This window comes from Canis lupus, chromosome 3, assembly GCF_048164855.1.
Source record: "Canis lupus baileyi chromosome 3, mCanLup2.hap1, whole genome shotgun sequence".
Lineage (NCBI taxonomy): Eukaryota > Metazoa > Chordata > Mammalia > Carnivora > Canidae > Canis > Canis lupus.
This window is the reverse complement of record NC_132840.1, coordinates 8,070,610-8,084,129: the sequence shown is the minus strand read 5'-3', so window position 1 is coordinate 8,084,129 and position 13,520 is coordinate 8,070,610. Positions and strand designations below refer to the sequence as shown.

Genomic DNA, 13,520 nt, shown 5'->3' with positions numbered 1-13,520 from the left:
CACAGGGATCTTGAACCTACCTTTCCTACATCCAAGGGCAAAATACCCCAGTCATCTCACTGGTCTGCGTGCCCTAAACCCTGCCATGCATAGCCCACCCATCCAGCTGAGGTCAGAAAGGTATGAAGAAGGTGGTGAGAAAGACTAGGTGCCTGACTGCTGTGTGGCACTGATTAGGAACTTTTTTTGGAAGTTCTGGAACAGGTGGCAAACAATGGGAATTCAGTTGCTCAGAACAAATTTTTAATCAAGCCTAAATAATATTTAGTAGCCAGAGTTATCTAAAGATGGAAGGGGGGTGGGTGTCATCCCGATTGGCACAGAGTCCTCTGTCACTGGAGGTATACAAGGCATTCACTAGGTGAAGGTGGGCAAGTATGGTGAGGCAAATTGTAAGTCTTCATATCGACAAGGATTTTCTTTCTTTGTCTCTCTCTTTCAGTAAAGTCTACTCCCAGTGTGAGGCTTGAACTCATGACACCAAGATCAAGAGTCATGTGCTCCGATGACTAAGCTCGGCTAGCCAGGCGCCCCTCGACAAGGATTTTCATATTGAGCTCTTATGTACCAGGGATTGTTATGAACTGTGAAGAGATTATTCCATTTAAAACTCAGAAGAGGGGCACCTGGGCGGCTCAGCTGGTTAAGCGTCTGCCTTCTGCTCAGATGATCCCAACATCCTGGGATTGAGCCCTACCTCGGGCTCCCAGCTCAGTGGGGAGCCTGTTTCTCCCTCTCCCTCTGCCTGCTACTCTCTTTTTGCACTCTCTCATGCCTCTCTCTCAAATAAATAAATAAAATATTTTTTTCCCTTTTTTCTTTTTTTAAAAATTTTTATTTATTTATGATAGTCACACACACAGAGAGAGAGAGGCAGAGACACAGGCAGAGGGAGAAGCAGGCTCCATGCACCGGGAGCCCGACGTGGGATTCGATCCCGGGTCTCCAGGATCGCGCCCTGGGCCAAAGGCAGGCGCCAAACCGCTGTGCCACCCAGGGATCCCAATAAATAAAATCTTTTTTTTTTTTATTTTTTTAAAAATTTATTTATGATAGTCACATAGAGAGAGAAAGAGAGGCAGAGACACAGGCAGAGGGAGTAGCAGGCTCCATGCACCGGGAGCCTGACGTGGGACTCGATCCCGGTCTCCAGGATCGCGCCCTGGGCCAAAGGCAGGTGCCAAACTGCTGCGCCACCCAGGGATCCCTAAATAAAATCTTAAAAAAAAAAAAAAAGAAAACTCAGAACAATGCAGTAGGTAATATGGTTTCTACCTCACAGATTAGGAAATCGGGGCACAAAGAGGTTAAATCTGCCTCTGGTCACACACTAGGAAGTGGTGGGACAGGATAGCAAGCAATGTGAGCTGCTTTCAGAATTTCATTAGAAAGGAAAACCTTGGACAGAAAAAAAAAAAAAAAAAAAGGAAAACTTCAGTCCTCTATCACCTGCTGAGGGAAGAAGGATTGAAAGCACATTTACCTTCTGAGGATCAAACATGGGAGCATTGTCATTAGCATCGAGAATTTCCACTATGGCCACTGCAGTGGTGGTAGAACCATCCCCATCCATGTCTGTCGCCTGGATGGTCAGCGTGTACTCAGGGACTCTCTGGGGACGAAAGGAGGTTAAGGTTGAGGGGTCCCTCAGCCTGGGCTCCCAGAGGCATAGCCCTGGATGGATGGCTGTGGAGGGAAGGGGAGTATGTCCCCCACCTCCCAGTGTTCTCTTAAATCCCTGGCCCACTGCTTACCCACTGCAGGAAAGAACAGAGGCAGGGGTGGGGCGGGGGGGCGGCAGGAATGCAGACCCAAATAGTTCTCCTGGGCCAACCGGGGGTGGAGTCCCGTCTGGGCATTGCCCCCTGGCCCTGGGGTGATGCAGAATGGGAGCTTTGAGTGGGGATTTGGGCAACAGTATTAATTAGGAAACAGTAGGCAACTCCAATATCCATGGAGCTAATTCGACTTTGTAGCACACAAGGGACAAATCTGGGAAATGTGCATGCTAAGTGAGCCATTCCGAGAGGAAATGAGAAAACCTACAGAAAATATCAAATGCCTGCATTTTACAGCTGGCTCCTCAGCCTTAACGAGATCATTTGGCACCACGCCATTGGCTCTAGAGAGCTGTGGGACGTCAACATGGGAACACAGCAAGCAGCAGCCATTCCCAGTTGACCTGCATACTCACTGCTCTGCCTTGGGCTTTGGGGCACGGATGGGGGTTCTACTCTTGAGCGTCAGGCTCCAGCCTGAGCTGGGTAGGCAGCACTTTCCCTGAGAGCCACTCACCTCCCGGTCCAGGCCACTGGAGATGACACTGATGGTGCCCGTGCTCCGATGGACAGTGAACATGAGGTCATGTGGGTCCTTTGGCTCCTGGCTATGGATAGAGTAAGCAACCACCCCATTATAGGTGTTGATGGCATCGTCCTCATCTGTGGCTGTCACCTGCATCACAGAAGTGCCTAGAGGGGAGAAGGAATGAATGAACGAGCACCCTTCCCTCTTAGCTCCAATTCCAGCCTCGCCCACTTTTCAGAACACTGAGAGGCTCCACTCTGCCCATTAGCTTGGACCCTTATTCCACTTTGTGGCAGATTGATACTTGGTGTTCATTTTCCATTCTTCATGTCTTTCTTGGAAACAAAATCCTCATAACCATTTTAAGCTGAGCACAGTCCTGTCTGGAACGAAGACTATTTCCCATCCCTTCTTGCAGTTAGTTAGCTATGTCTTTGAGACTAAATTCTGACAAATGGTATATACAACTTTGGGGAACGTGCTTTTTTGAGGATGGGGCTTATTCTCCTCACCCACCACTTCCAGGTGCAACCACTGGAGCTCTAGCAGCAACCACGAGGTAATCTTGGAAATAAAGCCCAAATAGCAGAGCAACTAGAGAGAAGGGGCCTAGGTCCCCCACACTGTGAAGCACCATTCAAGCCTTGATTGTCCACCTGTAGGCTTCCTATTATAAGGATAAAATGAGGTTCCATCTCATTTAAGGTACTGTTTTTCTTTGGGGGATTTCTATATTGGCAATCTAGCCAACTCACACTTCTTGAATTCTCCACAACTCAGAAAGGAAGGAAGAGAACTCCTCCCCAGTAGCATCTGTCTTTGAGGTCATTATGTATTATATCTTAATCTTGACAATTCTTTGCAGGTCACATTGTTTCCATTTTCTTTCTTTTTTAAAAAATGGTTTTATTTATTTATTTATTTATTTATTTGAGAGAGAGAGAGAGCGAGCGCAAGTGGGGGGAGGAGCAGAGGGAGGGAGAGGGATAAGCAGACTCCATGCTGAGTGCAGAGCCTGATGCAGGGCCCGATCCCAGGACCCTCAGATCATGACCTGAGCTGAAATCAAGGGTTGGACACTCAACTGCCACCCAGGTGCCCCCATTGTTCCCATTTTCAGATGTGAGGATTGAGGCTCAGAAGTAAAGAACTTGCCCAGGGTTACAGCAAAAGAGGTCACAAGTAAAGAGGCAAATCAAGATTCAAATCTAGATCTTTGTAGCTCCAAAGCTAGTGGTTCTCAAACATGGCTGATCATCTGAAGCTTCTGGGAAATTTTTAAATACACAGATTCCAGGCCATACTCTAGGATCATTCTTTTTTTTTTTTTTTTTTTTTTAATTTTTTTTTTAAATTTATTTATGATAGTCACACAGAGAGAGAGAGAGAGAGAGGCAGAGACATAGGCAGAGGGAGAAGCAGGCTCCATGCACCGGGAGCCCGACGTGGGATTCGATCCCGGGTCTCCAGGATCGTGCCCTGGGCCAAAGGCAGGCGCTAAACCACTGCGCCACCCAGGGATCCCTCTAGGATCATTCTTATTCAGGGATCTTGGGATGGAGTGGGAGACTCTGAATATTTAAGATGATCCCAGGTGATCTAATACAGAACCGAGGAAATCAGGTATGGAGGGTTCTTCCAGCCTGTAGGGGTCTGGTCAGACCTCTAGATGGTTCCAGAAGTTGACCCAAGGCTGTCTGAGCCCAGGGAACCTCTCCCTCCAGCTGTCCCCTCCCCCGTCCTCTTACCAGGCAGTACCCCTTCCAAGACGCTCCCTCTGAAAACATCCTGGGTGAACTTGGGCTTGTGATCGTTCTGGTCTGTGACAATGATGGAGATGTTCATGGGGTCTTCCACTGAGGCACCGTTCTCTGATACGGCATGGCCATAGAGCTGTGGGTGCACAGGTGTGGGGTCAGCCTGGCCCCGCCCTCCCCACCTGGCCATGGGGCCCTGCTTCTTGGCAGATGCTGCAGATTACTTGCCTCATACTTTGCAATCTTCTCTCGGTCCAGTGGCTTATTCAACAGCAACCAGCCTGTTTCCTTCTCTATGGTGAAGATACCCTCGGGGGGGCTGTCTGCACCGGGCCCTGTGATGCTGTAGAAAATCTTGGTGCCTCTGTCCTTATTAGATTTGAGCTAGAAGCAAAAGAAAATGTCAGTTGACAAAGTCTCAACTATCTCACGATGGCGACAGAGGTGGGGAGGGGTGGTGGAGAGGCACTGCCTTATCCAAATCCGCTCCCATGGCGGAGGCTCTAAGGAGCAAGAAACCCTATCAGCGGGCTTTTCAATGAAGGTCCCTGCGGCCAGCAAGGACTCCACAGGAGAAGGTGCAGTTGTACCTGATTCAGCCTCTGGGGGAAGGGGCCCTTGCCATTCTCAGAGACAGAGATCGGTGGAACCACCCATTCTCTCTTTTGTCTTCGCAAGACACGGTCGAATGGGAAGATCTTCAGTGCTTTCCTTTCCTGCAAGGAGAGGGGACCGCTTAACCCAGACATGCAGACACCCGACATCCTCTCACTTACAGAAGTTAAGAGTGAGGAGAGAGACCTAAATGGGTTTACTGCAAAAGACAAATTGAAAATAATCCTAAGTGTTCATTTATAGAGAACCAATCAAATACATCCTAATACTTCCATCTAGTGGAAGTGCCATACAGCACTAAAAATGAGGAATGAGGAAGTCTATGTGCTGGTACGGGAAGATCTTGGATATATACTATTAAATGAAAAAGAACAAGGTATTTTATTTAACAAATTAATGGAGTCAATATGTACCATCTTTGGTGTGAAAGGGTAGGAAAATAAGACCATGTATTCACAGTGGCTCGTATATAAACAAAATGTGGGGAGATATACAAAAGAAATTAAAGGTAGGGTTATCTGTCAGAAGGAGACAGTAAGCTCATCTATTTTTAAGTGCAGAAAGAAGGTGCAGACACGTGAATAGTACACTAGCTTTTGCATAAAAGACAGGAGGAAAAAGAGTAATTGTGTATCTCTTTATGTATAAATACATAAAAATATATAATATGTTTAATATAAATATAGAATATATAAATAAACTTTAGGAGGAAAAAAACCTGGGAACAGTGGTTATCTGTGTCTAGGACAGGGCATTAGGTACATGCAGAGAAACAAAGGGAGGTTATTTGCTGTGTACATTTTTTCAATTTTTTTTTTCTTTTTCTTTTTTGGAGAGAGAGTATGGACTGGGGAGGGTGGAGGGGGGAGAGGGAGAGGGAGAGGGAGAAGGTTCGCTGAGCAGTGAGCCCCACGCGGGTCTCAATCTCAGGACCTCGAGATCATGACCAGAGTCCAAGGCAGGTGCTCAACTGACTGAGCCACCCGGGCACTCCTCATTGTGTAACTTTTTAATATTTTCAAATTTTTGAACCATGTGGCTATATTAGTTATTCAAAAAATTAAAAGAACAAAATGCCTCAGGTCTGTCTTCCCAGAGGCTCATGGGATTGGCAGCCCCACGTTGGAATCACTTTCCCCCTGGGTTTAGCCAGATGATAAAGAAAAGAAGGAAACGGAGGTGGGAAGGGAATCCGAGGGGCCAAGGGCCCTGGGTGATTGCACCCAAGGCAGTTCCTTGCGCCACGGGCCTGACTCTTTAGCGCCTCTATCGGGGTGTTGCAAGCTGTGGGCAGCTGACGGCTAGCACGGCCTCCTCTGAAGGGGCTATGTGGTTCGCCATGGCTACAGCAACCAGGACGTCCCGGCCAGCAGCAAGCTGAGCATGCATGGAGAAGATGTTTCTTCCACCTTGCCAGTGCACGTGGTATCTTACCTGGACTGTTCTATCATTCAGCACAGCGAAATCACTATCAGTGCTAAGCAGGGCTGACTCTTGCCCAGGGCAGTCCATGCAAATCACTGTGGGGAAGGAAGAAAGACGGTATTAGGAAGGAGGGGGCTTCTGGAAGTTACATCAGGGGAAGCAACACCTGACAACAGCCCTCTGACATGATCAAGGGCTGTTCCAGAGACCTGGCTTTGGTCTCCATTGTGATCAAATAGGAGTTTCAGATGGGGCTTCCAACTTTGGTCTCAAGAGGAAGACCAAAGGTTTGTGGTTTGTGGGCCAAGCCCTTATCTGCTCCTGACACCAAAGAATCAAGATCATAGTCATTCAGCACATCGGCCCCAGGTGGTCTCATGAGACACAGGTTAACCCAAAGTCATACTTGGAGGCAGGAGACTGTCACCATTTCAGAAGACTAGGAGTCTACCTACATGCAATATGCATCCTGCTACATGGCTGCCCACACAGATCATTCTGGACAACCTCTAGCTGTTCCTCTGAATCCCTCCCCTCCCCCTGCTTAGCCACCCTTTAAAGAAGCACTCTGAGGTGATAACTACTATTCAGGAAGCTAAAGACCATGCCCATTCCATCCTTACAACTACCTTAACAACCAAGGTAGGTAATTAGCTCCTTCGGAAAGATAAGAAAACTGAGGTTCAGAAGCCAGATGGGCCTTATTCCAAAGTATTCTCTAGAGCATGTTCTTACCCACCCTTGCTTGTGGCCAAAGCATGAAAAGAGGGGACCTGAGGGCCCACCTGGGCCCCTCAGCATCATGCTCTGTCCGTGTGGTTCCCTAATGCTGGCCCAGACACTGGTGTACACTGTTTCACTAGGTTCTAGCACAACCTGGCCCACTGGGACAGTGCCACAGGAAAAAAACTGTCCTTTTTTGAAAAATTATCCTTTAGTCTCAGATGATGATTGGTTAATCTTTTCTTCTTCCTGCTGTCACCACTCCCTTCTTCCTCTATGATGACGATTGTTTAAAAAAATCATTCCTGGGGGATGCCTGGGTGGCTCAGCAGCTGAGCATCTGCCTTTGGCCCAGGGCGTGATCCTGGGGTGCTGGGGTAGAGTCCCACATCGGGGTCCCTGCTTGGAGCCTACTTCTCCCTCTGCCTGTGTCTCTGCCTCTCACTCTGTGTCTCTCATGAATAAATTTAAAAAATCTTTTTTAAAAAATTTTATTTATTTATTCATGAGAGACACACACACACAGAGAGGCAGAGACACAGGCAAAGGGAGAAGCAGGCTCCATGCAGGGAGCCCGATGTGGGACTCGATCCCGGGACTTCAGGACCATGCCCTAGGCCAAAGGCAGGCGCTAAACCGCTGAGCCATCCAGGGATTCCTAAAATAATCTTTTAAAAAATAAATAAGAAATGAAAAAATCATTCCTGGGTGCCTGGATGGCTCAGTTGGTTAAGCGTCTGCCTCCAGCTCAGGTCATGATCCTGGAGTCCCAGGATCAAGCCCTGCTTCTCCCTCTCCCTCTGCTCCTCCCCCTGCTTGTACTGTCTCTCATGCACTCTCTCTCTCTCAAATAAATAAATAAGATCTTTAAAAAAATCATTTCTTGGGGCACCTGGCTGGCTCAGGAGGTAGAGCATGCAACTCTTGATCTCGGGGTTGTGAGTGCAAGCCCCATATTGGGTGTAGAGATTACTTAAAAAAAATTTCTTCCTTCAAATAAGAAAGGATAGATGACTTGTGGGTTTTTTGTTGTTTTGTTTAAGATTTGATTTTTAAATAAATCACTGGGTGCAAGGTTGAATTCATAACCCTGAGATCATGACCTAGGCCAAAACCAAGTCGGACACTTTTTTTTTTTTTTAAACTCATGAGAGACACACACAGAGAGAGGAAGAGACAGAAGCAGAGGGAGAAGCAGGCTCCATGCAGGGAGCCCGATGAGGGACTCGATCCCAGTACCCCGGGATCACACCCTGAGCTAAAAGCAGACCCTCAACCACTGAGCCACCCAGGCATCCTCAAGTCAGACACTTTACTGAGCCATCCAGACACCCTTAAAAAAGTAGAATTTGGGACGCCTGGGTGGCTCAGCGGTTGAGCATCTGCCTTCAGCTCAGGGCATGATCCCACGGTCCCGGATCGAGTCCCACATCAGGCCCCCTGCATAGAGCCTGCTTCTCCCTCTGCCTGTGTCTCTGCCTCTCTCTCTCTCTCTCTCTCTCTCTCTCTCTCTCTGTCTCTCATGAATAAATAAAATCTTAAAAAAAAAAAAAAGTAGAATTTGGGCAGCCTGGGTGGCTGAGCGGTTTAGTGCCGCCTTCAGCCCAGGGCCTGATCCTGGAGACCCGGGATCGAGTCCCGTGTAGGGCTCCCTGCATGGAGTCTGCTTCTCCCTCTGCCTGTGTCTCTGCCTCTCTCTCCCTGTGTCCCTCATAAATAAAATAAAATAAAAAAATAAAATAATAAAATAAAATAAAATAAAATAAAATAAAATAAAATAAAATAAAAAAGTAGAATTCTAGGGACACCTGGGTCGCTCAGCAGTTGAGCATCTGCCTTCTTACTCAAAGTGTGATCCTGGGGCCGGGATTGAGTCCCACATCGGGCTCCTTGCAGGGAGTCTGCTTCTTCCATTGCCTGTGTCTCTGCCTCTCTCTGTGTCTCTCTCTCATGAATAAATAAATAAAATCTTAAAATAAAAAGTAGAATTCCAAATGAAAAATATCTAGAATATAAAAACTCCTAAAAACAGAATTTCAAAACCAAACATTCTAATTATAAATAAATTTTAAAAAATAAGGACCTGAAAAGATATCTGTCAAAAAAAAAAAAAAAAAAAGATCTACAAGTGGCCAATAAGTATATGAAAAGATGCTCAGAGTCATTAGTCATCAGGGAAATGCAAATCAAAGTCACAATGTGATACCACTTCATACCTACTAGGAAAACTATTTTTTAAAAAAGATTTTATTTATTTATTTATTCATGAGAGACACACAGAGAGAGGCAGAGACACAGGCAGAGGGAGAAACAGGCTCCACGGGGGAAGCCCGACGCGGGACTCGATCCCGGGTCTCTAGGATCACGCCAGGGGCTGAAGATGGTGCTAAACCGCTGAGCCACCCGGGCTGCCCAGAAATCTATTTCTTAAAAATCAGGGGGAGAGTTAAGTGCTGGCCAGAAATTGAACCACTCTGGCATAGGGAATATGAAATGGTACAGCTGCTGTGTGAAAAAGTTTGGTGGCTCCTCAAAAGGTAAAGAGCACTACTGTATGATCCAGCAGTTCTATTTCTAGGTATACATCCCAAAGAACTGGAAGGAGGAGCACACACAGATACTTGCACACTAATTTCCATAGTGTCATTTTTCACAGTAGCTGAAAGGTGCAAACAACCCAAGTGTCCATAAACACAATGCGGTATATCCTTGCAACAGAATACTCCTCAGCTTTCAAAAGTCACGCAATTATGGCACATACTACAATATGGATGAACCTTGCAAACATCATGGTAAGTGAAATCAGCCAGTCACAAAAGGACAAATACTGTAGGATTTCGTGTATACGAGGTACTTAGAATAGTTAATAGAGAAAGGAAGTAGATTTGAGGTTACCAGGGGCTCTAGACAGGGGTAAGTGGGGTGCTACTGTCCAATGGGTACAAAGCTTCTGTTTGGGATGATGAAAAAGTTCTGGAGATGGATTATGATGCTGGTTGTATCACACCGTGAATGTGCTTTAACACCACTGAATTAAAGGGATGCCTGGGTGGCTCAGAGTTTGAGCATCTGCCTTCGGTTCAGGGCGTGATCCCTGGGCCCCGGGGTCAAGTCCATATCAGGCTTCCTGTGAGGAGCCTGCTTCTCCCTCTGCCTGTGTTTCTACCTCTCTCTGTGTGTCTCTAATGAATAAATAAAATTAAATCTAAAAAACACCACTGAATTATTTACTTTAAAATGGTTAAAATGGTCAACTTTATGTTATGCATATATTTTACTTCACTAAGAAAAAACAGCAGAAGTCTGATGTGGGAGTGCAAAACGGAATAGTCATTTTGGAAAACTGTTGGGTAGTATTTACCAAGGCTAAATATACACATTCCCCAGGACCCAGCAATTCCACTTTGCAGTAGAGACCCAACAAGCACATACACACTCCCCCGAAGGCATGTGTTATAATGTTCACAGCAGCACCGTTCCTAATGGTGAAAAGCTGGAAACTGCCCAAAGGTCCATCAGGGCAGAAAGGACAGAAACACCACGGTTATTCACATAATGAAATGAATCAACCACAAGGACAGATGACACGGATGAATCTTACAAACCTACTGCTGAATGACAGAAGCCAGATCTAAGAGGACACAGGTGTGAGCACATCGACGTGAGAGGTTCAAGAACAGGCACTGCTAACCAAGGTGAATGAAGTTAAGATGCTGGTCATCTTTGGGAAGAGGGCTCAGTGAATGGAAGTGGCAAGGAAGGGAGGCTGAAAGGCGTACAGCAGAGCTGCCCTCAGCTCCACAGAGCCCGTTGCCAGCTCCCTAGAACCCAAGAGTTCACAGAGAGGCAGACTCTGGTGGCAGAAGCCTGGAAATGTGCCTGTGATAAAGAGAAGATACTTAGAAACCAGGTGCTCCCTTGCCAAGGTCCCTACTAAAGAGTGGAGGGCTGTGACATGCTTGGCCAGTAGGAGGGAAGAGAGGAATCTAGGTCTGAGTCAGCTCCAGAGGGTCCTAGAGGCAGCAAGACTCCCAGGGTGACCCTGCCCTTTGCCTCCTGCAGAGAGCTTTAGGGTCTCCTCTTCTTTTAGGATTTTATCTATCTATCTATCTATCTATCTATCTATCTATCTATCTATCTATCTATCTAATTTATTTATTTAATTTGAGAGAGCGAAAAAAAAAATAATTTGAGAGAGCGCACGTGCGCGTGTGCACAGGCAGGGGCAGCAGGCAGAGGGAGAGAGAGAAGCAGGTTCCCCACCAAGCAAGGAACCCGATGTGGGGCTTGATCCCATCATGACCTGAGCCAAAGGCAGACGCTTAACCGACTGAGCCACCCAGGTGCCCTAGAGTCTCATCTTCTCAGGCATCTTGCTTTGGCCTAGAACTAAAAGGACCAGGAATGATATATGACAACGGTTACATCACCGTAATATAGGGCAACAGTTAAATAATCTATGGAATGCTTACTCCATGGATTATTTATCCAACTATGCAAAATGATATTTATAGTAGAGTTTTTAAGTTATCTAGGGAAGTTCTTATGCCATGAAGTGAAAGTCAGCGGAACGTAGAAAGGCCTATATAAGATATGCAACTATGCACATTTCAAAAGACTGAAAGGAAATGAACCTTTCCAATGACTGGTGATACCAACAACTTATTTTTTTGAATTTTCTGTCAGATTCTTCTCTTCACATGAATTGCCTCATTCTCCCCACCAAACTCATATGTTGAAGTTCTAACCCTCAGGACTGTACATGGAGACAGAGCCTTTAGAGATGTGCCAAAGCTAAAATGATGTCATTAGGGTAGGGCTCAAGCCAACATGACTAGTGGTCGTATAAGAGGAGGGAGTCTGGACACAGTTACAGAGGGAAGAGAGGACAGCCAGCCATGAGCCAAGGCGAGAGGCCTCACACAAAACCAACCTTACCCACACATTACTTTTCGTTGTTTAAGCTCCTAAGTCTGGGTAACTTTGTTATAGCAGCCCGGCAAACTAATACAGCCTGCTCCATTCTCAGGAATCAGGAATTCTTCCCCTCCTGAATTAATACTAACAGACGACACTTAAATGCCTTCTTACTTAATCTTCATCAAGCACCCTATGGAGTAGAGTTAAAGTCCATTTTCTAGTATGTGACCAGGGGTTAAATGAATTCACTGAAGTTACATAGGAGCTAGAATGGCCTGAGTCATTTTCTTAACCATTATCCTTCTTGAGTGTCTTTTAGATACACCTGAGAGTTTCTTTCCTTATCTCTTCCCCACCTCCCACTACCTGTTCTCCTTCTCCATCAGTTAAAATAATGGAGTCTGATTTTTAGATGCCCGGTGAGGCAGTGTGATGTTTGGGGGAAAGCACTAGAGTGGGGAAAATAACAGTATCACTCTTACAGGGTTGATAAATGAGAATATAAGTAAAGGACTAAGAGAATGCATTATGTCAGGGTCTGCCTTGGATGCAGTTAGTGGACACAGAGACAGCTGTAGGCAATGACATTAACTTGCTCAGGGGATCTGGTATAAGGAACTTGAATTCTCTGGGCCCCACCATCTATTGTTTGTTGAACTTTTGTGCCTGAGGCCTGCTTTCTCTTGGTTTGAAAGGAGAGATACATGCTATTAAGAGTTATTGAAGAGTGGAAGGACCAAACACACTTGTTCCTTAATAAGAGTTAAGAAAAGCTTAAAGGGAATACCTAAAACTCCTTAGGTGATTCAGCATTCCTTAAAGGTATGTTAAGGATGCATACAAAGATCCCTCAACATTAGATGGAAACAACAATTTAGGTTTTTTTTTTTTTTAAGATTTTATTTATTTATTTATTCATGAGAGACACAGAGAGGCAGAGGGAGAAGCAAGTTCCCTGTGGGGAGCCCGATGTGGGACTTGATCCCAGGACCCTGGGATCACGCCTGAGCTGAAGGCAAATGCTCAACCACTGAGCCACCCAGGCAAAAATACATTTGCATTTTTAACTGTATTTGAAAAATACCTCTGGAAGGTGACCCCCCAAAAATGGGCTTACAGGCAGAAAAACCAACAGGTAGGGAGAAGGGATGAGATTTTTCTTTTTACTGAATACCCTTCTAAATTTTTTTTTTTTTAAGATTATGCTGAAGGCAGATGCTCAACTGCTGAGCCACCCAGGCATCCCAATACCCTTCTAAATTCTGACCTGCATGAATACATTAGCTTTTCAAATACTGATTAAAAAAATGAACAGTCCTGGGGCTCCTGGGTGGCGCAGTCAGTTAACTGTCTGATTCTTGGTTTCAGCTCAGGCAGTGATCTCAGGGTTGTGAGATCAAGCCTCTCTTGGGGCTCCACACCCAGCAGGGAATCTGCTTGAGAGTCTTATTCCTTCTCCCTCCACCTTTCCCACTTGTGCTCTCTAAAATAAATAAATCTTAAAAAAAAAAAAAAAGAAATCATCAGTCTCGTTTCCCATTCTCAAAACAGCCTTCTTCCTAAGGGAAGATCTTCAGCTAGCAGAGGGGTGGCCAGGTAAGCCTGTTAGCTGTTTCCCTTAACAAGAGACTATGAGCTCTCCCATCCTCTTCTATCAGGTTATCCAGCTAGATGCTAATGGATTGACATTCCCCCCACCCCCACCAGAAGCCTTAATCCTCCAAACTCTAAAAGATGTCAGGAACCCAGAAACCCTCTGTTTTCTACAAAATC

At 45.9% G+C, this 13,520-nt stretch overlaps 1 protein-coding gene across 1 annotated transcript in view; it reads right to left on the bottom strand.

Moving 5' to 3' along the window:
* CDH3 (cadherin 3) overlaps nt 1-13,520 on the bottom strand; it is a 47,147-nt gene that overhangs the window by 15,036 nt on the left and 18,591 nt on the right. The window contains exons 3-8 of the mRNA XM_072816382.1: nt 6,114-6,199; nt 4,655-4,780; nt 4,293-4,448; nt 4,056-4,200; nt 2,296-2,471; nt 1,484-1,612 (exon numbers count right to left, since the gene is read on the bottom strand). Coding sequence (XP_072672483.1) covers nt 1,484-1,612; nt 2,296-2,471; nt 4,056-4,200; nt 4,293-4,448; nt 4,655-4,780; nt 6,114-6,199 — 818 coding nt within the window. The remainder of the gene's footprint in view (nt 1-1,483; nt 1,613-2,295; nt 2,472-4,055; nt 4,201-4,292; nt 4,449-4,654; nt 4,781-6,113; nt 6,200-13,520) is intronic.